Source organism: Tenrec ecaudatus, chromosome 18 (assembly GCF_050624435.1).
Source record: "Tenrec ecaudatus isolate mTenEca1 chromosome 18, mTenEca1.hap1, whole genome shotgun sequence".
Classification (NCBI taxonomy): Eukaryota; Metazoa; Chordata; class Mammalia; order Afrosoricida; family Tenrecidae; genus Tenrec; species Tenrec ecaudatus.
In genome coordinates, this window is record NC_134547.1 from 44674614 (window position 1) to 44699298 (window position 24685).

The window sequence follows — 24685 nt, forward strand, 5'->3', positions numbered from 1 at the left end:
AGTACTCAGTTTCCCCGCAAGGTGCGCATCAAACAACCGATTTTGAGCTAGTGCACCCATTGGCATTACCTGGGAAGAGGAATTTTTTTCCTAAAAGCAGTTTCACTGGAACCTCATTTTTTTTGTGATGGCCGGTTTAAGAGAAGAGCGTGTGGCTGTGAAATTTTGTTTCCTGCTCAGGGAAAATGCCACAGAAACCATGTGATGTTGAATACAGTTTACAAGGACAGCGCTATGGGAAAAACTCAAGGATACAAGCGGTTTTCTCTTTTCAAAAAAGCTGACATGTTGATTGATGACAAACCTTGTTCTGGATGTCTGTCATACCTGCTCATACAGCCATGCCTCCCTTGCCCTATGTACCCACCTCACCTGACCTGGTCCCATGTGACTTCTCTTTGTTTCTGTGAATGAAGAAGGACATGAAAGGACAGCAAGTTGATGACGTAGAAGAAGTGAAGAAAAAAGTGAGGGAGGTACTTTCCACTATCTAAACATGAGTTTGAAAAATGTTTCCAAGTATGGAACCACTTATTTGACCATGGTAGTCAGTGTCACAGGAAGTCCTTTGAAGGTGATAAGATTGTTTTGTAAAAAAATTTAAATAAATTGCTTTGTGGGGGAAACAAATAAATAAATTCCAGGGTTTTTTTGGGGGGGGGTGTTCCCCCTCATACATTCACATCTCTCTAGGAGGGAGTATGGTGACAGATTTCAAGAATGTGTGAAGAAAGGTTTTATTCCTGAGTGGTAGGATTTTTTTTTCCTTTGAGATTTCCTGGCTTTCAATTATATACAATGAACATGTATCCCTTTGTAATAATGAAAAAGTACCCTTAAAATAGTTGAACCCCAAAATGCAATCAGTTCTTAAATTCTTACTAACATTTTCATAGCTATAAGCCTCATGGTCCATGATTACACACACTGTTATAAATCAACCACTCAGCCATTTCAGCTTTTGTATTATGAAAGCAGTACATGACAAAAAAAGAAAAAGAGAAAAAGGTTATCATTTCACCTTCTTCTCAAGGGCTCCATGCTGGGGGATAAAAGGAAATCCGAATGCAAATAGAATGACTATCAAGGCATCTCTTTCATTGTTGCAAGACCTACAACAAACCTTGAAGACTGATATCTAATCACTTCAAGTGCACCTTATAAGAAGGTTTAGTACTTCAACAGAACTAAGTAAAAGTAAATCTGTTCTCTTAAAAGATGAAGGGAAAACACTTTCTAATGACAAGAATAAAGAGAAAGTTCAGATGTGACATTAGGTTCCTTAAATAGTCTCTGGCCACTGGAATGCCAACCCAGCTGCCAGTCATCAAAACACAAGACTTTACTGAGTTGTTAGGTTGGAGCCCATTGTTGCAGCCACTACGTCAATCCATCTTGTTGAGGACCTTGCTCTTTTTCACTGCCCTTCCACTTAACCAAGTCCACTGCCCATCACCAGGGACCCGTCTCTCCTGAAATGTCCAAGGTATATGAGACACAGACTCCCCATCCTTGCCTCTAAGGAGCTTTATGCCTGTGCTTCTTCCAAGACAGATTTGTTTCTTCTTTTGGTAGTCCAGACTACTTTCAGAATTCTCCAGCGCCGTAGTTCAAGCGCACTGATTTTTCCTTTGGTCTTCCATTGTCAGCATCCAACTTTTACACACACATGAGATGGTTGTACATACTATGGCTTGGGTCAGGTGTACCTTAATCCTCAAGGCAACATCCTTGCTTTTCAACATTTTAGAAGAGGTCTTGTGCAGCAGATTTGCCAAATGCAGTGTGTTCTTTGATCTCTTGACTGCTTCTTCCATGAGCATTGATTGTTGATTCAAGTGAGATGAAACCCTTGACAACTTCAATCACATGTTGCCTATTTATCCAGTTGTGAGGATTTGGCTTTTCTTTACCAGGAGTTGTAATCCACACTGAGGCTACAATCCTTGAGGTTAGTGCTGCCCCTTTGATCTGGAGACAATGTAAGGCAGATGCCATGAAAAGCTCCGTTGTAGAAATGAGGAAATTAGGGCAGAGAGCTTTTAAATTTGCTCAAGATTTGCAGCACGACATATCTGGGCCAGCATTTAAACTCAGGCCATCGGACGCCTGAGTCTGTTCTCTGAAGCATCGGCTGTTCTTTCTCTGTCCCCTCCCTCTGAGATTGCTGTGCATTTATACTAATGACCTCAAACCACTATTTCAGTTCTTGTTCTCTGTGTAATTTCCAGTTGCCCAATCCCCATCACCTCCTATGTCTTTTGTGGAAGGAGTCCTGGTAGTGCAAAGGTTAAGCACTCAGCTGCAAACTCAAAAGTCCATGGATTGACCCCACCAGTACTGGGTCCACTCTGACTCATAGTGACTCTATAGGATACAAGAGAGCCGCCCCATGGGTCTCCAGGACACCCTATAGGACTTCGCTGAATTGAAATGGCCTCAGGGGTACCCAGCAGCAACAACAAAATAGCAGCAGTAAGAGCACCTGGGCTTTAACCTGAAAGTCTTTCAGGTCCATCTACTCTGGGTCAAGTCCTGTTGTACTTATTAGAGGTGAATTTTTAAAAAGTGACAGGGATTCCTGTTTGCTTTCAGTTCGTTTCCTGCTGGGCAGGTGAGGTAGTAGACGGATGTAAGCAATGAAGTAACTATAAATATGCCAGAAGAGAAAACTGGCATGGAAGTATATAAACCATGTAAAATAGCAGTTCACAACCTGTGGGTTGTGACCCCTTTGTGGGGGGGGGGCTGTCGAACGACCCTTTCACAGGGGTCACCCGATTCATAACAGTAGCAAAATTACAGTTAAGAAGTAGCAAGGAAAATGATTTTATGGTTGGGGGGTCACCACCACATGAGGAACTGTATTAAAGGGTCTTGGCATTAGGAAGGTTGAGACCCACTAACGGAAAAGGATAGAGAATACCAATCCCCTTGGTGGGGGACTGTCTGTAAAATAGGGTGACTACTGAAAACCTTCTTGAGAAAGTGAGATTTGAACAAAGATCTGTTGGAGGCGTAGGAGCAAACGATGTAGAAATTCAGGGGAAGAATGTTCTGGGTCTAGGAGACAGCAAGCACAAAGACCCTGAGGTGGCACAAAGACCAACACATCTCGAGCAGAGTGCTGGAGTTGAAGGAGTGGAAGAAGATGAGCTCAGAGAGTAGCAAGTCCTCCTGTACAGGCCTACATGCCCGCTATCCTCTGCCACTCTAAGCTGGCCGAGGAGATGGAGCACACGTGTTACAGGAGGTCCTTGGTGTTTTTGTCGGGATCTGTTTTACAAGATCTTGTGTGTTCTGTTCTTTAGTGGCCCTCCCTTTTCCTTTTCTTAAAATTAGAATCCTTGTTATCCTCAACTTATCCTCATTGCTTCCATCCCGCGGCCAGTGCCGACTTCAAAGAACCAACACCCCCCCCCCCAAAAAAAACCCCAAACCATATAACTATCAAATAGATTCTGACTCAAACAGCTCTATATAGGGGTTCCCAGACTAAATCTTTGCGCCAGCAGATAGCCTGGGAGGTTTAAACTGCTGCCCTTGAGGATATCAGCCCAAAGCCCACGAAATTCTTCAGTCAGTCACGAAACTGGAAAACCAAACTCACTGCCATTGAATCGATGCTGACACACAGCCACTCTGTGGGACAGGGTGGAAGTGCCCCCTGTGAGTTTCTGAGACTAAATGTTAGGGGTGTGGAAAGCTTCATCTTTCCCTGAAGGAGCAGCTGGTGTTTTTGAACTACTGTATGTCTATACTTGAGTATAAGCCGAGTTTTTCAGCACATTTTTACTGCAGTTTCTGTGGTAAAATTAGGTGCCTCAGCAGGCATTCAGGTTGGCTTAGACTTGAGTATATAGGTATGTCACCAGGACTCCTTTCAGCCTATCACTAGCCCCTAGCAATTAGACCTCTCTAGAATCTATCACGTTTTTATTTTTAGAATCTAGGTGTTTTTATTTTCTAGTCCCGTCGCCGTGCTCTAAGTTCAGGCCCTCAATGATCACCTTCCATCTATGCAGTTTCAACTTTAACAGACGCTCTTTCTGCCCTCTCTGAGTGCTCTCTCTAAGACCATTGACGAGAGAGCCTTACACGAGCCCAGCTGTGCTTCCGCTCTCCTCTCTGTCCGTTGCCTAAGACGGTGTACAACCTTAAATGCCTGTCAAACCAGGTTTCTTGCTCCATTTTGACTTGGCTCTGCCCTACCTTCCTTGCATGCCTTTGTGCCTGCTATTTCTTGGATCTTCAGTATCCTCCTTCCCTTTGCTGTCTGGCGAATATTTACTCTTCATCAAAATCCTTGTTTAAATACTATGTTTTCTATGAAAATTAAAGTAAATCCCATTTGTTGTAATTTCTGAAACATATTCAGACTCTGATGACCAAAGCTACCATCATCTTTAAAAAAAAACCAAAAACCAACTGTTCCAGTAGGCTTCTAAGTGGTATCCCTGCTTCTTCCCTTTAGGCTTCTGTGAACATAGCACCAAGATTGGTTTTCCAAAGAACCTTGTTCATTGCATTTTTGCTCCAAACTCCTTGGTAGCGTCTCATCTGAGAGCGCAAGCCTTTCCTACAAAGCGCTCCAGGGTTTGGCTCTGGACCTGTTTTCTCACCTGCTTTTCTTATTCCTCCTCCCACGCCATTCGCTGACCTTCGTGCTCATCCTAGGAAAAACAAGTACACTCCTGCCCCAAGGCCTTTCAATCTGATATGTCCTCAGGTGGAACTCTGCCCTCATTGGTCTACAGGCTTGCCATCTCATTGCCTGGGTTCCTCTGCTCAGTTGTCACCTTATCAAGAGAGGCCTTTTCTGATGCCTTATATAAAAGAGTTACCCTTGGCCTAGCGCTCCCTAGCCCTCCTTGCTTGGCTTTATTTTTCTCCATAGCGCACAGCACCAGCTAAAGTGCTATGTGTGGTATGCACGTATTTGCTTATTGTCTGGCTCCCCTTGTCAGCTGTGAGCTCTGGGAGAGTTTTGCTCACTCTTCTCGTCCTTGGCCTCAATGTTGGGTTCTGTGTCAGACTCCTCTTACGCTGTGGGGCAAAAAAGAGCCTTTATGCTCCTGAAAGCTTTACAGCCTGGGAAACCCAATGGGAAGTTCTATTTTGCCTTATCACATCATGCCATGAGTCAGAATTGTCTTAATGATGGTGAGTTTAGAATTGTCTTAATGATGGTAAGTTTGCGTTTTGGTTGTCTCAGCACCAAGGGCTTCCTTTACAGTGCTCAATAAATATGGATCTAATGCATGAGAATTTTCTTGATTTCCCCTTGCTCAATATGTCTTCTTTGCTCCCATAGTAGTATAATGAGGGATTTAAAAAGTTCATGGAAAAATTGAATTATAGATAACGGACTTGTTTGATAACCTTTTGGAAGACTCCTTAATGCTCATACCTGTGTTATGTTAAGTTTTTCTCTACTGTTTTATATTTTTGTCCTATAGTTAAACTGTAAGCTGTTTTGAAAGATCCATTGTATTTTTATCATTGGATCTAGGGCACTTTAAATAGTTCCTGGTACATACTATTCCGTAAATGGTAAATAAATCAGTAACGAACGTTTGAGTGAATGAATGAACAAACTTTGCAGCAAACCACATGTGTGAACAGGACTGATTCTGATAGCAGTAGCAAGGCCTGGGTCGAGACTTTAAGAGAATGTTTGGGAATTGGCTCAGTGTCTTTCTCGCAGTGAGGGTCCCTATCATTGGTTAGCTCATTAGTCTTGGCATGGCTACCAAGTTTCAAGCATTTTACCAGTAAACTTTCATAGAAAATATATGACTACTATAGTGCAAACTGCTATCGGGAAGAATCTTGATCAAAAGGGGAAAATATAGACCAGAATTTCCTATTTTCATGAGCACTGGATTTTCTGGAGCTATAAAAACTGAATGGACCCCTGAAACTATTGCTTGAGATATTCTTTAAACTTTTAACCAAAATTATTTTCTGAAGTCGTATTAAAAAAAAAAACAACAACCAAGTTTTGCTTAACTAGTTTTGCTGAATTAGTAAAGGAACTATTCTTAACTAGTAAAAATATATCCTCTTTGAGAATCTTCCAGGGCATCAAACTTCAATGCCCCTTAGCAAGATTACCATATATACTCATGTATAAGCCGAGTTTTTCAGCACATTTTTAATGCAGTTTTTGTGGTAAACTTAGGTGCCTTGGCTGATATTCGGGTCGGCTTATACTTGAGTATATATGGTAAATAGGAAGCTGCAGTACGTTTCTTTTAACAGGAGAGAAGCAATGCAGAGACGCAAGGTGAGAATGACTGCACAACTCAAAGTGTGTAGTCAGTGTCACTGAGTTTGTACAAGTAGAAATTATTGAAGTGGTTTGTTGTTTTGCTCATTTTTAGTCAGTCATTACAACTTTTTAGCACAGATTATATGCATATCACATAAATATCCTGGCTTAACCATATTCAACAACAATAATAATAAAATGAACAATTCTGTTTTCTATCAGTTTGCAGAATTTTATTCTTAGAAATGAATCCTGAGCATTGATATTGAGCCAAGTGCTGGGTGTCTATTGGAAAACAAAATTGCTACCACCACCTCCTTGGAGCATTCACAGTCTTGTTAGGCAGATTCTTAAATTATAATTCCAGTGTAAAGCTAGAAATTGATAAGTCCTCTAAAAAGTAAGTGAGGTGTGTGATGAATGATAATGAGGATACTGACTTGAGGGTGACGGTTCAAGGAAGCTTTCATGAGAAAGTAACGCCTTCCTTGAGGGCTCCTGGAAAGAGCAATGGGAGAAAAAACAAAAAAACAACAACCAAAAAAACCCTCGCTGTCATCAGGTCAATTCTGAGCCATAGTGACCCTATAGGACAGGATGGAACTGCCCCTGTGGGTTTCCGAGACTGTAACTCTTTACAGGAGTAGAAAGCCTTGTCTTCCTTCCAGGGAGCAGCTGGTGGTTTTAAACTGCCTACCTTGTAGTTAACACCTTAAAGGGTAGCCATTATACCACCGAGTTTCTTATGAAGAATGCTGGAGCTGAGGGATTTTCTCTTTCATCACTGCTGGGTCAGATGTAGATCAGTTAGAACAGAGGGAGGCCTTAGTGCATCAATTTGTGATCAAATAAGACTAACTGTTAATAGCTCCAGAATTTTCTTCATGAGCTATGTAAACAGGACAATTGATATTATTGTTTCTATTTTCCAACTGTGACAAGTGAGGTATTTAACCAATGCCCAGGGACATCAAGTTGATTTTGCCTCATAGAAACCCTATATAGAGCTTCTGAGGCTGTAAGTGGGAACAGAATAGCCTCATCTTTCTCCCATGGAGCTGCTGGTAGATTTGAACCACCAACCTTGAAGTTAGCCATCCAGTGCTTACCTGACCTGACAGCACCACCAGGGTATACAGACTATACTTGGTAAAGTAGAGGGCCAGCGAAATAGATCATTTTTACTCATTGGATCTCTTCATACTTAAAAGACCGTCCACGATGGTCAGTCCTATGACTCTGCTCTTGGTAACTGTAAATTGATCACACACCTCAGATAGACAATGGCGGGAGGTAAGGAGGCGCAAAACTATTGTCCTTACATAAGGAAGTAAATTCCTTCATTGGGATCTGACTATCCCATTTTTCTTCCCTTTCCTTACATGTCTCTCTCATTTTGGATGAGCCAGGATAGACACGATTATGCTGTAATAACAGACAACACCATTTCTTGTTCATTTTACTTATCATCTGTGGGTTGGTAGGGACAGTAACCATTAAATTAATCATTAAAGTAACTCAGATCCAAGTAGCCATTAGTTGATTACCATGCCAAGGAGGGAAAAAGGAGTCTCACTGGCAATGACATGCTCCAACCCAGAAGTGGCAGTCACTTTTTCAGCAGCCATAAGTAGTCACATGCTGTATTTAACACGGGGGTGCCAACAAATTCTGGATTGGGCCTAAAGAGTGAGTAAGGGTGGAGAGCCCAGAAATGGTAGGCAATTAGCACCAATGGCCAGTCTACTTTCTTAGCTAATGACTAAGAGAAAATGAAAGGTTTTACTCCCCCCAAAATATTCCCAAATCTCTCTATCTCCCATTGTCAACTTTAAAATGTCAGCCTATTCCAATATACGAAGTGCCCCTTTTCCTACTCAAATGTTTTTGACCATATACTTCTGCCAGTACCACTGTGCGTGTTACTAAATAGTTAACAATCGGCTTTCTGGGGATGGGGGGTAATTGATTTGTATTGCCATTGTAGAGATACTGCTGGAGAATTTGAGTCTTCCAACAGGGCCTAACTGCATGTGGAATTAGAATAAGAGTGCACGAAGGACGTCCATGAGTATAAACTGACTACCGGCACCTACAGCATATAACACCTCTGAAATGTACATCATATGATATTACTACTCTCACATCATTTATTGGCATATGTATATTTGTTCGTCTGTGTTGACTAGAGAAACAAATTCACAGACACACATATGTGTATAAGAAAGAGCTTTATTATATAAAGAGTAATTTTACATTAAGGACATATCCCAACCCAGTCTGGATCAAGTCCATAAGTCCGATATTAGCCCATATGTCTGATACCAATCTGTAAAGTCTTCTTCAGACTCACGAAACACATGCAGTGATCATAATCTGCTCTAGCATTTTCCTTCCTTGAAAACTCTGATAGTCCATTCTCCTTCATAGCCAAGTCAAAGACACTTGAATACGTACTATCTCTGTGTCCTCATCTGTCTGTCTCCAGCCTACTCACTTCCTACCACTCTGCTGAAATTGCTCTCGTCATTGACGATTTCCAAATCTAGTGCATAATCTCCATCCCATCTCACTTCAGCTCTTCTTGGCACTTGACCTAGCTCATCCTTTCATGTGACTCATCTAGCCAATGTCCTTCACTCCCATCCAAAGACCTTTTCCTGCAAAGAAGGTAGAGGAGGATATTGATAAGATTCCCCTATGAGTCGCGGTAAACCAGACTCATTGGCATGCCATCCATCCTGCTGTGTATGAAATGAGCTCCTGCATCTGAGAAGCAGCAGGAGGTTCTCATTACCAGCAAGAGCCAGTAATAGAGCCCATCCACTGCATCTAGAGCTCCCTGTGCAGTAAACCACCTAGATCAATAGCATCAGGGGAGCAGCAGCGCTACGAGCCAGAGCTTGAAACAGACTTCTTACCCCACAGAGAAAGTAAAGCTGAGTACTTTGGGACAGGAGTCTGGCCTGTGGAATGGGGTGCTTCTGGACACTTAATTCGGGTAGCTCAACTTGCTGACCCACAGAGGTGGGGCCAAGAACCTTCAGGCTGAGTCTTTCTGGAGTGGCGGGCTCCTGGGCACTTAAGTCAAGGACTTGGGTTTGCTGACTCAGGAGCTTGAGCTGAATGCTTTTGGTGTTAGGCATACAGCAGAGTGGCATGGGCTTTGGGCATTTGTTAGCAGCCCTGAAAGTACTTTGTAACAAGTCCTGATGAATCCTGTATGCTGAGAATTTCTTCCTTGTATTTTTTTAAATCGTTTTATTAGGGGCTTATACAACTCATCACCATCCATACATACATCAGTTGTTAAAAGCACTTTTGTACATTCATTGCCCTCATTATTCTAAAAACATTTACTCTCCATTTAAGTGCCTGGCATCAGATCCTCATTTTTCCCCTCTCCCCCCTCCCCCATCCCTCATGAACCCTTGATAATTTATAAATTATTATTTTGTCATATCTTGACCTGTCCGATGTCTCCCTTCACCCACTTTTCTGTTGTCCGTTCCCCCAGGGAGGAGGTCACACGTAGATGCTTGTAATCGGTTCCCCCTTTCCAACCCACCCTCCCTCTACCCTCTCAGTATCTCCACTCACACCACTGATCCTGAAGGGATCACCTGTCCTGGATTCCCTGTGTTTCCAGTTCCTATCTGTACCAGTGTACATCCTCTGGTCTAGACAGACTTGCAAGGTAGAATTGGGATCATGATAGTGGGGGAGGGGAGAGGGAAGAAGCATTTGGGAACTAGAGGAAAGTTGTATTTTTCATCGTTGCTACATCGCACCCTGACTGGCTCGTTTCTTTCCCAAGACCCTTCTGTAAGGGTTCTTACTTGTATTGTAATCTAACTTCCTTAATAAACCTTTCATCATAAATGTTGTCTGTGAGTTCTGTGTAGCCATTGAAACAGATTATATAATCAAAAGTAGAGAACATTGTGTGACAGAACATAATAGCATCTTTTTAAAAAATCATTTTATTAGGGGCTCATGCAACTCTTGTCACAATCCATACATACATCAATTGTGTAAAGCACATTTGTACATTCATTGCCCTCATCTGCTCTCCACTTAAGCCCCTGGCATCAGGTCCTCATTTGTTCCCCTCCCTCTCCGCTCTCCCCTCCCTCATGAACACTTGATAATTTATAAATCAGTATTTTGTCATTTCTCACACTGTCCAATGTCTCCTTTCACCCACTTTTCTGTTGTCCATCCCCAGGGAGGAGCTTATATATAGATCCTAATAATCGGTTCCCCCTTTCCACCCCTCCCTACCTCCACCCTCCCGGTATTGCCATTCTCACCATTGGTCCTGAAGGGATCATCCGCCCTGCCTTCCCTGTGTTCCCAGTTCCTATCTGTACCTATCTGGTCTAGCCACATTTGTAAGGTAGAATTGGGATCATGATAGTGGAGGGGAGGAAGCATTTAACAACTACAGGAAAGTTGTATGTTTCATCATTGCTACACTGCACCCTGACTAGTTCATCTCCTCCCCGTGACCCTTCCGTAAAGGGGTGTTCAATGGCCTACAAATGGGCTTTGGGTCTCCACTCTGCACTCTCCCCCTCATTCACTATGGTAAGATTTTTTGTTCTGATGATACCTGATACCTGATCCTTTCGACACCTTGTGATCACACCAGCTGGTGTGTTTCTTACATGTGGGCTTTGTTGCTTCTGACCTAGATGGCCACTAATTTATCGTCAAGCTTTTAAGACCCCAGACTCCATATCTTTTGATAGCTTGGCACCATCAGCTTTCTTCACCACATTTGCTTATGCACCCACTTTGTATTCAGCGATTATGTCTGGAAGGTGAACATCATGGAATGCCAATTTAATAGAACAACGTTATTCTTGCAATGAGGGCTTTCTTGAGTGGAGGCCCAATGTCCATCTGCTACCTTAATACTAAACCTATAAATATATGCACATAGATCTATTTCCCCATCCTCATATATAAATATATTTACATATGTACATGCTTTTATTTGGACCTCTATATATGCCCTTTGTCTCCTAGCTCTTTCCTCTATTTCCTTTTACTTTCCTCTTGTCCTTCTACCATGTTCAGCCTTCATTTGGGTTTCAGTAATTTCTCTCGGTTACATTACCCTTGGTCACGCCATACCAGACCTCCTACACCTCTTCACCACTGATTTGGATCACTTGTTCCCTTGTCCCTGGGTTTGTTAACACCACTTCCTTTACCCCCACCTCCCCTCTCCCATGTCCCCCCGGAACTGTCAGTTCCCTTGTTTTCTCCACCAGATTGTTCATCCAGTCTATCTTATTTAGATAAGCCTGCCGAGATAATAACATGCACAAAAGCAAGACAAAACACAACACGAAAGAAAATCTTGTAGTTAGTTCAAGGACTGTTTGTTGGCCTGTAGGAATGTTTTCCATTTGAGTCTGATGGGGCGCCAAGCCCTGGCCCCAAAATCTATTTTTGTATTCCCTGGGGACTTCCTTGCTCTGTTCCCTTGCTGTTCTGTTGCACTCCCTTAGTGTTTTGCCTCGAAGTGGTGGGATCAGATCGAATAGAATTGCCACACTGCGTGTCCAGTGTCGCCGCCCTGTAGGGCTGTGATTCAGTGAAGATGTCTTGTCCCATAGTGGGCATAATGGCATCTTCAGAGTTATTTCTGCAAAGGAGAACCCTTTGCTTCACCCTATTCGTCCCACTGTGCTTGTTTTGTACCAGTTTTCCTTAGTTTGAAAAGTAATCAGCTTACTCATTTATTCAATACAGAAACCAGGGAGCCATTGTGATGATTCTACTCCCTTTGCAATCCTCCAGTTCATTTAGAATCAAACCCAGTTCCTCATGTGACTGCCCTGCTCTGGACGCTGTGTCCCTCTTTTCCTCATGTCATTCTGTCTCTGTTTTTTCTGCTCTAGTAAAACTCTGACTTCTCTTGGTTCTCGGGCAGGGAAATCACTGTCCTTAACCTCTGTATTTTTTGACTTTCTTCCTGGGAATTTTCTTTCCTGGCTCATCACATGCCGAGGCCTTCCTTTCCTGAAGATCCAGCTAGAATTGCATCTCATTAGAAAGCCCTTTCTGTTCTAATGACAGCTTCCTTCAGGCTTATTTCTATCCTAGCACTAAAGCACGATTTGGGGTTGCTTTTCCTTATTTAGTTACTTGATTTATAAATGTCTCTGTGAGAATAGGAAATGTATCTCTGCTTAGAGATACTCAAACATATGATGAATGGAAAACATGTAGGAAAGAATAAATGGTCCTACTCTGTTTTTTATATAAAGCCTTTGTCACCAAATTGGCTTAATTTACAGCAACCTTATAGGACAGAGTAGAACTGTACCCTAAGAGCTCCACGGCTCTAAAGCAGCGGTTCTCAACCTGTGGGTCATGACCCCTTTTTGGGGTCAAAGGATCCTTTCACAGGGGTCGCCCGATTCATAACTATAGCAAAATGAGAGTTATGATGTAGCAATGAAAATAATTTTATGGTTGGGGGGTCACTACAACATGAGGAACTGTGTGAAAGGGTCGCGGCATTAGGAAGATTGAGAACCCCTGCTCTAAAGCTTTATGGATGCAAATGACCTCATCTTCCTCCTATGGAGGGGCTGGTGGATTCAAACCGCTGCCGTTTCTGTTAGCAGTCAAGCACTTAAGCACTGTGCCTTCAGCCGGTAGGGAATCAGAGTGTCCCCCTCTCATGACACCAGTACAATTGCTACAACTTTCTAGACTTGCTAAAGAATACCTCATTTATTCATTTATTCAACAGTTAACGAGCGCATTCTTGGCACTAGTCATATAGGAGTGACAGAATTGTCACAGCTTGTCCGTTGGTGGAATTTAGTGTCTAACTTTCAAAGAGAAAGTGAGTTCCCTTTCAGTAAAAACGGTGCAGCAGAAAGCAGCCTGCTATTTGGGAGACAGTCCAATCTCGTAGTTAAGGAGAACTTGGGCTCTGGAGCTACACCCCAGCACCCAGGGGGTTCAGATTCTCCCTCTAATATTTTATCAACTGTGAGACGTGGGCAAGTTTTAAATGTCTCTGTATCTCAGCACTCGCATGTGTACGCTAGAGATAATACTAGGACTCCCTCATAAGACTTGTTAGAGAATTAGTGAGTTAATACATGAAAATGAACAGTGCTTGGTATACAGTGTTAGAAGAAAAATCATATTAAACCAATAATAGAAATAGGTTGGATTATATTTGCATATGATTTGTCACCTGGGGTAGCATTTCGACTAGAGAATTAAAAAAAATGTTCAAACGCTGGGAAAACCCCTAAGATTTTATACTTAATCTCACAGTATTGCCAAGATAAACGGGCCAGAAGGGACACTTTATGGTCAGCAAGGACTTCATGCAACTTTGTGTGGAAGAACAATGAAAATAATTACTGTTTTATCCGAAACAGAGTTGTAGTCGGACTTCTGGAGTCTTGTTACCTACAACTGAGTGGACTCCTCACACAAACACAACGCCCAGGACAAAACAGTCCTACTTTTCCTAGATTCTAGACAGGAGCCAGCAGACAGAAGGGCCAATCCGGTCCCTCCCAAATTTGAAAATTATTTGAGAGCTCAAAATATATTTTTACAAACCAATGAAATCACCTGAATTATCGGAATAGAAATCACTATTATCTGAGTAGTATCCTTTAAACACAAAAACCCGTTTTACTTCAAAGCCACATGTATATAAAGAAGAGCTGAATATGGCTTGCAAGCTGAAGTTTGCCGACCCCAGGTCTAGACCACAGAACAAACCCATTTGGCCTACCAGCCCCTTTTCAGAAAAAAAAAAATTATTCATCGTCCCATTGGCAACGAGAAACGTTTGCAGTGTTGGCACCTGCTTTTGCAGCCCCGGTATCACCCCAGTGTCCCCCCAGGGGCTACGTTGCAGACTTTGGGAAACACTGTTGACCATGATTTGACTCCAAGGTGACTTCAAGGCATCAGTTTCTTCAGATTCAAGTTTCAAAAGGGCATTTAATGGGCAATGGCCTTGGCCAGCTACCCCAACCACATGGGCCCACCAGAAATATGGATTCTAGGGGAATTAAAACGTGTTAAATAATAAGATATTCCATAAATGTTGGTGAACTGTTGACGAGTGAAACTGTATTTGCTGGGAGGTCAAAGGATAGAAGACGGATTGAGGGGCGGGGAAAGCCTAAGAGCGGTAAGCCGGGAGATCAAAGCCCAAACTCTCATTACTGTTTTGTTGCTATTAACGAGTGTTAGTAGTTTGTCCTGGGACTTGAACATCTTGCCTGGAGAATTTGGTGACATTTGTTCTATTTACTTTTTCTTCTATTTTTGAGTGAGAAGATGTAAGTCCAGTTTAGCAATGCTACTTATAGTTTTTTCTTTATAGTGCTTAGAGAGAAACCCGCCCTTAGAAACCATGAGCTTTGTAACTCTCTGTTTGCTTTGGTTTTGTTTTAGTGGCAACTGAAATACCCGAAACTCGTTTTCCGGGAAGCTGACAGTGTACCCGAGGAACTCCATAAGGAGGTGCAAGAAGCCTTTCTGACCCTGCATAAGCATGGCTGCCTGTTCCGGGACCTGGTTAGGATCCAAGGCAAAGATTTGCTCACTCCAGTGTCGCGCATCCTCATTGGGAATCCAGGCTACACCTACAAGTACTTGAACACCAGGCTCTTCACAATCCCCTGGCCAGTGAATGGTTCCATTGCAAACTACACCAAGGATGAAATCGGCGCTGCCTGTCAAACCTTCCTCAAGCTCAATGGCTATCTGCAGATGGAGACCATCCAGGCGTTGGAAGAACTCACGTCCAAAGAGAAAGCTGGGGTGGATGATGCCCTGCCCGTGTACATAGCGCCAGATTACCCCAGGCTTGGTTTGGGGCCATCCTTTGACCGACAAGAAGAAGTGGACTATAATTGCAGAGCAGCATACAATGTAACTTTGTTGAATTTCATGGATCCTCAGAAAATGTCCTACCTGAAAGAAGAGCCGTATTTTGGCATGGGGAACATGGCGGTCAGCTGGCATCATGATGAGAATCTGGTGGAAAAATCAGCAGTGGCCGTGTACAATTACAACTGCGAAGGTAACGTGTGCTCTGGGAAAGAAGCGGGGCTGAACGGAAGGAGACCGAAGTTGTTGGAGCTTTGGAGAAATACGTGTGTGCGTGTGTGTGTGTGTGTGTGTGTGTGTGATGTATCCTTTGTAGGCTGTGCTCTCTGGCTCGTTGTTCCACTCCAGCCAGACTAGGAATACGTTTGCATGTACACGCTGCTGTCAATCTGTCTTTCCCATGCCCAGGAGAGCAACATCTTGGTTTCATACCGCTGGCTGCCTTTCTCTAACCTCCGAGTTAGATCGCACAGTTGCTATAATTAACTTGCTGATAAAGGGCCGGGAAATGCAAAAATCTGTCATATCTTTCAGGTTCCCACAGGTGCACATTTCCAGCCCTGCCCAAATATTTTATTACAGTTGGCATCACTGTCTTTATGAGAGCGATTTGTCAACTGTGGGCTTGTTCTTGGCTTCCTGCAATTTGTGGTGGGCGCTGTAAGCTGTCAGTCCCCCATTCTCTAGCCCCTCGGCGAGCTTGGCAGTTTCACACCTAATACTCTTGCTCTGGCAAACATGTGCTTACATTTTCTGAAGTCCGGTTCCCTTGGATCCCAGATCAGAGGCACCCATGCCACGGCCACATCTTTAGTAGCCTACCCGGAATAGCCTTCTTCCATTGTTCAGTGTCTGTGTGCTCAGCATCTGCTCCTTTCCCATAAGGTTGCTTAAGTCGGAGTCCACTTTTGAAGGCAAACAAGACCAGGCTTTCCAGAACAGGACTCCCCAAAAGGCAGTTAGATGAGCTTATTGACGGCAACAGGGCCGTTGCAGACTTTCGTTTTTGCCTGATTATTTGACCACAGGAGCCCAAGACAGACGTGGTATGGTTCTTTGACCTTTTCAGCAGTTTGGCTTGTTTATGGAAGCATAAGGAGCCCTAGTGGCTCGGCGGGAAAAACACTCACCTGCTAACTGAAAGGTCAGTGATTCTAACCCACCCGCTGTTCCTTGGGAGAAAGATGTAGCAGCCTGCTTCTGTAGATTTATAGCCTTGGAAGCCCTATAGGGCACTTCTATAGGATTCGAGTTGAAACTGACTTGAGAGCTATAGCATTTCTGTTTGCCTTCATTTTTTTTTTTTTAATGGAAACATATTTAGAAAATCAGAATTCTCATCAGTGGCTGACCTGGAACTTGTAGGGACCACTGTGTTCTAAGAGAGCCCTTGGGGCTGCACTGAGGCAGCCAGTACTTTTCCCCTTTTGCTTCAGCCTTGACATTCTGGAAGAATGCATTATGAATGAACACACCTATGCTGTTTCCTTTTAGGAGTTAGAAATGAATCCATTTCCATTTGAAAGACACAACTTGCTGAGAGTACTTGCAGGTGGACTGCAGACATGTCCCTCCAAACAAAGGGACCAATCTGAGAAACAGAAGGCCTATCTCACAGCGGAGTGCTCCAGAAGATCCCACATTCTCCTGTCAGCCCCTTAAGCCTTGCCTATAAAGCCGGAGGCAGATTTTGATAGGCAAGGCCCATTCCGTCTTCCTTGGGTTCTTTTCCTCATTGCTAATAAGTCGATTTCGACTCACACTGACCCTGTAGAACAGTGGGCCCCGGCATAGAAAGCTTCCTGTGTTTCCCGCAGAGCTGCCGCTTGTTTGGAAGTCCTGACCTTGTGGTTAGCGCCCAATGTGTAACCCACTAAGTCATCAAGGTTCTCGCCTCCGGTAATAGTGCTCGCTAAATACTCTGCTCACCCTTGCCACCTGCTTCATGCCATGAATCGGCTTCCTCATGTGGCAGGTTGCATGAATCACCAGCATTGTGTGAGCATCTTGGTAGTGCAGTGGTTAAGCACTCGGTTACTAACTGGCAGGTCTGTGGTTCGCATCCATCAGCTGCTCAGTAGAAGAAAGATGTGGCAGTCTGCTTCTATAAAGATTTGCAGACTTGGAAACCCTATGGGGTATTTTTTTTTTCGTGTATCCTTATGATTGATGGCAGTGGGTGGGCTTTAGTTGTTTCATTGTATTTTTTTAAATGATCATCGTTTATTTGGGGTTTTCTTTGTTTACTTACTTAAATACCTGGTTGGGGAAAAGGACTTAAAACAAATCTCATAATTCTCTTTAAATTTTTTACCGTTTTCCCATCTCAAAAAAAACATTCCTGAGGACAGTGCTAATGTCTTTTCTAACTTCACCTTGCATTTTTAGCCCCAAACAAGGAACAAGCTTAGTGGGTGGAAATTTCACCAGTCTCCCTGGCATCTCAAATAATGATGCTGACCTAAGAAAGTTGCTTGAAGGGATTTGATGCTGTCCTAATGGAAAGAGCCGAGATCCTTTGATCTTTAATAAGACCTTGCCAGGGATTTAAGGACTATCACATCCAAGAACTCTGATGTGAAGGAACAATGGAGTTTGTTAGTTCTTTCTTAAGGAGGCAGCCCTCAGAAACCTAAGTGGTGGTATGTGATAGCACAGACTGCTACAAAGGGGTCATTGTGCTCCTGCTTACTCTCTACCTTCCAGTTTAATGGTCCTATTGTGCTGCCAGAGCGTGGGTGATCAAGCAGGTTTGGAAACCTAGAAATCTTCCAGAAAGGAGTTTAAATTTTTAATGAATAGTTTCTAGGCTGGGAGTAGTTAGGACTGATATAGAGTTTACAAATGTAAATTGCTGATAAAACTATTTTTAAAAACCCCAAACCCATTACTGTCTAGTCCATTCCCATTCATAGCGACCCTATAGGACAGAGTAGAATTGTCCAACTACTGCCAAGGCCATGCTTTCTATGGGAGCAGATTGCCTCATCATTCTCCCATAGAGTGGCAGTTGTTTGAACCACTGACCTTTGGATCAGCAGCTGGACAGTTAACCACTGTCACCAAGTCCATTTCAATCCATGGCAACCATACGCCAAAAAAATCAACCCAACCCTATGGGAGAAAGTGGAATTGCCTCTGAGAGATCCCAGTGCCTAGGGCCTGGACTGCCACATCCTTCTGCCCTAGATCAAAGTTGGTGGGTTTGAACTACCCCCTTTGAGTTACTAGCTGAGCACTTAATCACAAAAGCACAGGGCTTTTTCAAATTGTTGATAAGATCTCTGGAATTATCTTAAAGAGAAGCAAGTTACTGTATTTTAATCTGTAAGCACAGAATGATGTCTTTGTCCCCTGCCCTCCAGCTCTTTCGATAACAATGGCAATGCTGTGCGCTCTCACAGGTGAGTGCTTTCTGGGTGCCAGGCACCATGAGAAGGGTTTGTGTGCTTTAACTCCATCTATCTTTACCGAAACACCAGGAGCTAGATATTATTTCCCATTGTATGGATGAGGAAACTGAGGTATGTTATTTATCTATCTGGTAATTAACAGAGCTAGGGTTTGAATTCAGACATTTTGGTTTAACACCTAGACTATATATATATATATATATATACAATATAGCTGCCTCTGGATTGAAAAATTGGGAGGGGTCAGTTTCCATGTGCTGGAGAGAACAAAGGAAACCTCCACATGCTCTTAGGGGCAGGTCCTGACAGGTTGTGACAGCCCCTGCGTTGCTGGGTCAGCCCACTCTTCTTCCCCGCAGCGTCTGCTCTGACTTCCCAGCACACGCGTTCAGATGATCAGAATACATTGGTGGAACTTAGTCTCTGTATGATTTGAGGTTCGATACTGTCCATGGGACCTCTGCTGCAGGTGTTTCTGTCAAGTGGTAGGTGACTTGAGGTAGGAGTAGTTGAAGAGAGCCACTGGGTTAATGTGGTTGGGAAGAGCTCAAAGAGGGGAATCAAACCGAGAATCCTAGCTCACTGCCATCAAGTTGATGCCGACTCTTATGATTGAGCCCTTGGTATCAGCTCCTCTTCACCACCCCACCCCCATATTAAATTATTATTATTTTCATACCTTGCACCGACCATCCATTCCCCCGTGGTTTCTGGTGTCCCTCTCCCTGCAGATAGGGTGTGTGGTTACGTGTTGATCCATGCAATCGGTACCCCTTCTGATCCGACTGTCCCCATCTTCCTCCTACCCTTCTGGTATCGCTACTCCCATTTCTGTACCTGGATTCCACGTGTCCTGAGCTCTTAATGACCGTAGAAGACAGGGTAGAACTGCCCCGTGAGTTTCTGAGACCATAGTTCTTTACGGAATGCCCTTCAGAATGGCTGGTGATTCTGAACTGCTCACAATGTGGTTCGCAGTACAGTTCAGAACCATTACGCCACCAGATTGGAAAGTCCAGATGACTGTGAAGGAGCCCTGAAAGTACAGTGAATTGCTGATCACAAGGTCAGATGTGTCATGAAACCAGTTGCTCCACAGGAATGATGAGCCTGTGTGCTCCCGTACAGATTTCCGGCTTCAGAAACTCAAAAAGGGCAGGTCTACTCTGTTGTATAGGGCCACTGTGAATTGGTATTGACTCAATGGCAGTGGATTTTCTTTGGTACTGCTTTGGGGTCCATGAACATATTTGTTGTACATTTGCAAAGAGAAGATCAGTGAGGAGTTCTAGACCGTTTAGGGTCTCTAAAGGTAGTAAACCAGATGCCCTCTTGATCTAGGGATCAGAGGTGAGGGATGACATGTACCTGTGACCACAATTAAGAAATGATGGCATGTTGGATTTGGAAGCAACTTCTGAAATTACCCAGTGCAAGGCCCTCATTTTATAGATGAGAATCACTGAGGTCGAGGAAAGGGAGATGACTTGCTCAAAGACACGTAGTTGGTGATTTTAAGAGCCAGGAATATAAGTTGGAGAATGTGTAGTGCATGGGAGAGGTTTGGGTAAAATGCCCTGGCAGGTCAGATGACAGAAGTGATTCACACTTCTAAATTAAATTAAATTGAAACTTAACGTCTCTCAGGACTTTTTCTCTCAATGTCTTATCCCAGTGAGAACATCACAGAGATTTACGATGAGCCAACTAATCTCCTTTGGTTTATTTTCATGAGTAGAGGTCATTGAGTAGTGATTGGTATAGTATCTGTGCTACTCCCACTACATACTAAGCTTATTGGCTTTCCCATGGAGTTCTCGTTAATTGATATCTCCAGTAGGAAGTCTGAAATGGTAGAGTTTTTAATAAGGAATGGCTTTGGGAAACCATATGTAAATAAGGTTTTCCTGTTCTAGATTTGCAGGTAATTGCTTGTTCCTCTTAGGTATAAAAGAAATGAATTTTAGCAAGGAACACAATAAAAGAAACATTGTCTAATGCTGTCCAACACCTTGTTCTTTGGCTGGAATATTCTTCAGAATATTATTTAAAGAAGAACTGTTGGTTACCGTTTTTTTTTCTTTTCTGGACATTATCTTTCAAAGGAAATAAAAGAACAATTCTTATAATTTTAAACTACTGGTATGTACTTTAAATTCTGAGACACTGTTTCCCTGTTCTCCCATGAAGGGCTAAGTAGATTCACGAAATGACCAAAGACCAATCCTTGTTTCCTGTTGAATGTGAGATCGCCGAAAAAGTAGGGACCTGATGGTCATTTTCTTGGAACTCCACAGTTAATTCATGTCCTCTGGGAAAAGTTGAATACAATTGAGAAATTTTCTTCCATAATTCTTGAATTTTTATTTTGAAATGGGTAGCTGTATGTTTTTATCTCATCTTGGATAGGATGAAAAGCTAGGTTGTAATTTTAGTTTCAAGTTTTGCAACATTCCTAATATTAAAAAATGTTATATAATATTCTGTGTTTTCTTAGTCTCCCAACACCCTCCCCCCATTGCTCTATGCTGTTTTCATTGTGTCTTGCCATGTCTTGACAGTTATTTTTAAAGTTACTTTTAGTGCTCAGTAAAACTTGTTTGGATATAACCCTAACCCACAGGAAATTTACATCCATTTAACGAATAGTTGGTGGGCATTACCTACTTGCTCAGATACTGCACTAAATGTTAACAGTGAGCAAAACAGACCCCAACGTTCCAGCCTTTGTGGAATTTCTATCTAGCAAGGAAGATGGCTCCAGCTCACAGTGAGCCCTTGTAAGATTCCTTAGGCTGTGCATCTTCGCCGGAGCAGAAAGCCTCCTCTCTCACACAATGGCTAGTGACTCCGAACTACTGGCCTCGCCTTTTGCACCCCTCACAACCACCGGCATGTTTGAAACTAATGGTGCAGTCCGTGGTATTTTCCGCCTCGCGCATGTGAAAGTTGAATACGGAAGGAGGAAGACTGGAGAGGAATCGGTGTGTGTGAATTACGGTGCTGGTGAAGAAAGCAGAGAGGTGCACCGACTGCCAGGAGAGCAACGTCTTTGTTAGAAGATTGCCTCTGGGAAGGGAGGACCACGAGACATCCTGTGTCCTGTGTCAGGGTCTGTGGTCAGGAGAGGCCAGTCCCTGGAGAAGGGCCGCGTGCTTGGTGAAGAAGAGTAGCAGGAAAACAGTGAAAGACCCTAGAAGCGATGCACGGACACAGTGACTGCCACGGATGTCACACCTAAAGAGTGACTGTGAGGATGCCGCAGGACCGGGCCGTGTTACTTTCTGTTACGTGTAGAATGGCTGTGAGTTAGAAACAACTTGACTGCGCCTGACGGTGACAACTGGCTGAGAACAGTGTTTAGTACATGTGTATGTGTTTATGTCTCCAATGTGTTGATACGTGTTTTATTACAGTTAGAGAGTCATATAAGTTTGATAAGTCAAATATTTATTAAGGTTTATTAAGAAACATAACAGTTATCTGCCTCATTTTTATCCTTTTTCATTTCTCCAGTGGCAATACTTTCCATTCTTTTAAAAAAATCATTTTATTGGGGCTCGAACAACTCTTATCACAATCCATATATCCATCTATTGATTGTGTCAAGCACATTTGTACATTTGTTACCATCATCATTCTCAAAACATTTTCTTTCTACTTGAGCTCTTGGTATCCGTTCCTCATTTCCCCTCCTCCCTTCCCTCATGAACCCTTGATAATTTATAAATTACTTTTTGTCATATCTTATATTGTCCAACGTCTCCCTTCACCCACTTTTCTGTTGTCCATCCCCCAGGGAGGGTGTTATATGTAGATTCTTATAATCGGTTCCCCCTTTCTACCCTACCTTCCTTCCACCCTTCCAGTATCACCACTCTCACCACTGGTCCTGAGGGGTTCATCTGTCCTGCATTCCCTGTGTTTCTAATTCCTGTCTGTACCACTGTACATCCTCTGATATAACCAGGATTGTAAGGTAGAATTGGGATCATGATAGTGAGTGGAGAGGAAGCATTTAAAAACTAGAGGAAAGTTGTATGCTTCATCATTTCTACACTACACCCTGAATGGCTCGTCTCCTCCCCACGACCCTTCTGTAAGATGATGTCCAGTTGCCTACAGATGGACTTTGGGTTCCCACTCCACAGTCCCTCTCATTCACATGATAGGATTTTTTGTTCTTTGATGCCTGATACATGATCCCATTGACACCTCGTGGTCACACAGGCTGGTGTGCTCTTCCATGTGTGCTGAGTTGCTTCTCAGCTGGATAGCTGCTTGTTTATCTTCAAGCCTTTAAGACCCCAGATGCTGTATCTTTTGATAGCGGGTCACCATCAGCTTTCTTCACCACATTTGCTTATGCACTCGCTTTGTATTCAGCGATTGTGTCGGGAAGGTGAGCATCAAGGAATGCTAGTTTAATAGAACAAAGTGTTGTTGCATTGAGTGGAGGCCATTTGCTACCTGAATACTAAACTTATAAATCTATGCACATAGATCTATTTCTCCATCATCATATATAAATATATTTTCATATGTAATACCTGTATTTAGACCTCTAAAAATGCTCCTTGCTTCCTAGTTCTTTCCACTATTTCCTTTGACTTTCCTCTTGTCCCACTATCATGCTCAGTCTTCATTTGGGTTTCAGTAATTCCTATCCATTACATTGCCCTTGATCAAGCCCTACTAGGCCTATTACACCCTCCTCGTCACCGATTTTACTTTCCATTCATGTGACTAGTTCTTTTGGTAGGAAAAATCCCCTTGTATTGTTTTTTAGCATCATCTATTGACTTTCTATTGACACACACACCTATGCTTTCTTCTGATTATCTCATTAGAAATAAATTATAATTTTGGAATGTCTTTGTTCAATCATTTTAGGTATCATGCTCATGAAAATGCTATTCAAAGACCTGTCAAAAGTTACGATCATTTTAAGAAAATCTTACAACTTTAAATTTTTTCCTGTTAGTAGTGGTCTTGCTCTTTTGTATGTTTACATAGAATGTAATTATCATTAATTGTGTCCCACTACTTGAAGCTAGCCTGACCTCTGGTCTTTGAATTAAGACAATTGCACCCATATTTAAATTAAGTGTGTTTAGGTCATAAGATATCTGTGATTTGCTTTTAAAAAGAATCCTTATGCCAAACAGAGATTGCAGTGGAAGAGATCAAGAAGTTTTTGGACAGTGGCCACAAAGCACTTTAAGAACACAGACTCCTCAAGAATCATAAGTGCTTAGGGATTGTTCCTTATGTGCAGATGCAAAGAAGGATCAAGATCCAAATCAAGGCCTCACGGAAATAGCAATTCTTAGTCAAAAAATATGCAGTGTGCGGAAGTGAGGATGACAGTCGCAGTTGGGAGGGAGTGGGAATTAGAAGGGAGCATTTCTACGATGCTGGTCATATGTTAGTTCTTGAGTTAGCATCGTGTTCACTGTGACAGTTCAGTGAATATATGCTTATGATGTATATTTCAATTTTTCAAAAGCCAATAATAGATAAGAAAATGAAGCTAAGGAATGTAATAGTATGATCTGTTTCCACTTTATTTCCCTTTTCCTTCTTTTCAACTGAGTCTGCTTTCTTCTCTGGAGGTTTCCAGATGCCTAGCTTTTTTCTTTTTCATGGACTCTGGGAAACTGGATCTTGGACGTAGACTTTCAACACTGGATAAAGCTTTGCCTAAAACTAATGACCAGATAAGCATCCTCTTTGGATAAATTATAGTGGAGCCGTTGGGTAAGCATTGGACTGCTAACTGCAGGGTCAGAGGTTCAAACTCATTAGCCATGCCATAGGAGAAAGATGAGGTTATCTGCTCCTATAAAGATTGATAGTCTTGCAAACCCTAAGTAGAGTTCTTATGAGTTGGAAGTGAGTCAATGGCAGAGGGTTAATGGATGGGTTTGATTAACCCTGGTCTGGTTTTCTAGGATATTTGTAACATGGAGATTCCCTGTCAGTCTCCATCGTTCTCTGCAGCTTTGCAAGGCTGTCCTCAGATTGCAGCTCAACTTGTTAGAAGCTCTGCTTTGGAGGACATCCTGTGTGAGAGGTTTCTTGTTTCCTGCTTACATCAGGT

The 24685-nt window shown here is 42.8% G+C and overlaps 1 protein-coding gene across 1 annotated transcript in view; it reads left to right on the forward strand.

The window, feature by feature from the left end:
- The window catches only part of FTO (FTO alpha-ketoglutarate dependent dioxygenase), a 451554-nt gene that overhangs the window by 130369 nt on the left and 296500 nt on the right, over window positions 1-24685 (forward strand). The window contains exon 3 of the mRNA XM_075538030.1: window positions 14732-15362. Within this exon, the coding sequence (XP_075394145.1) occupies window positions 14732-15362 (631 nt within the window). The remainder of the gene's footprint in view (window positions 1-14731; window positions 15363-24685) is intronic.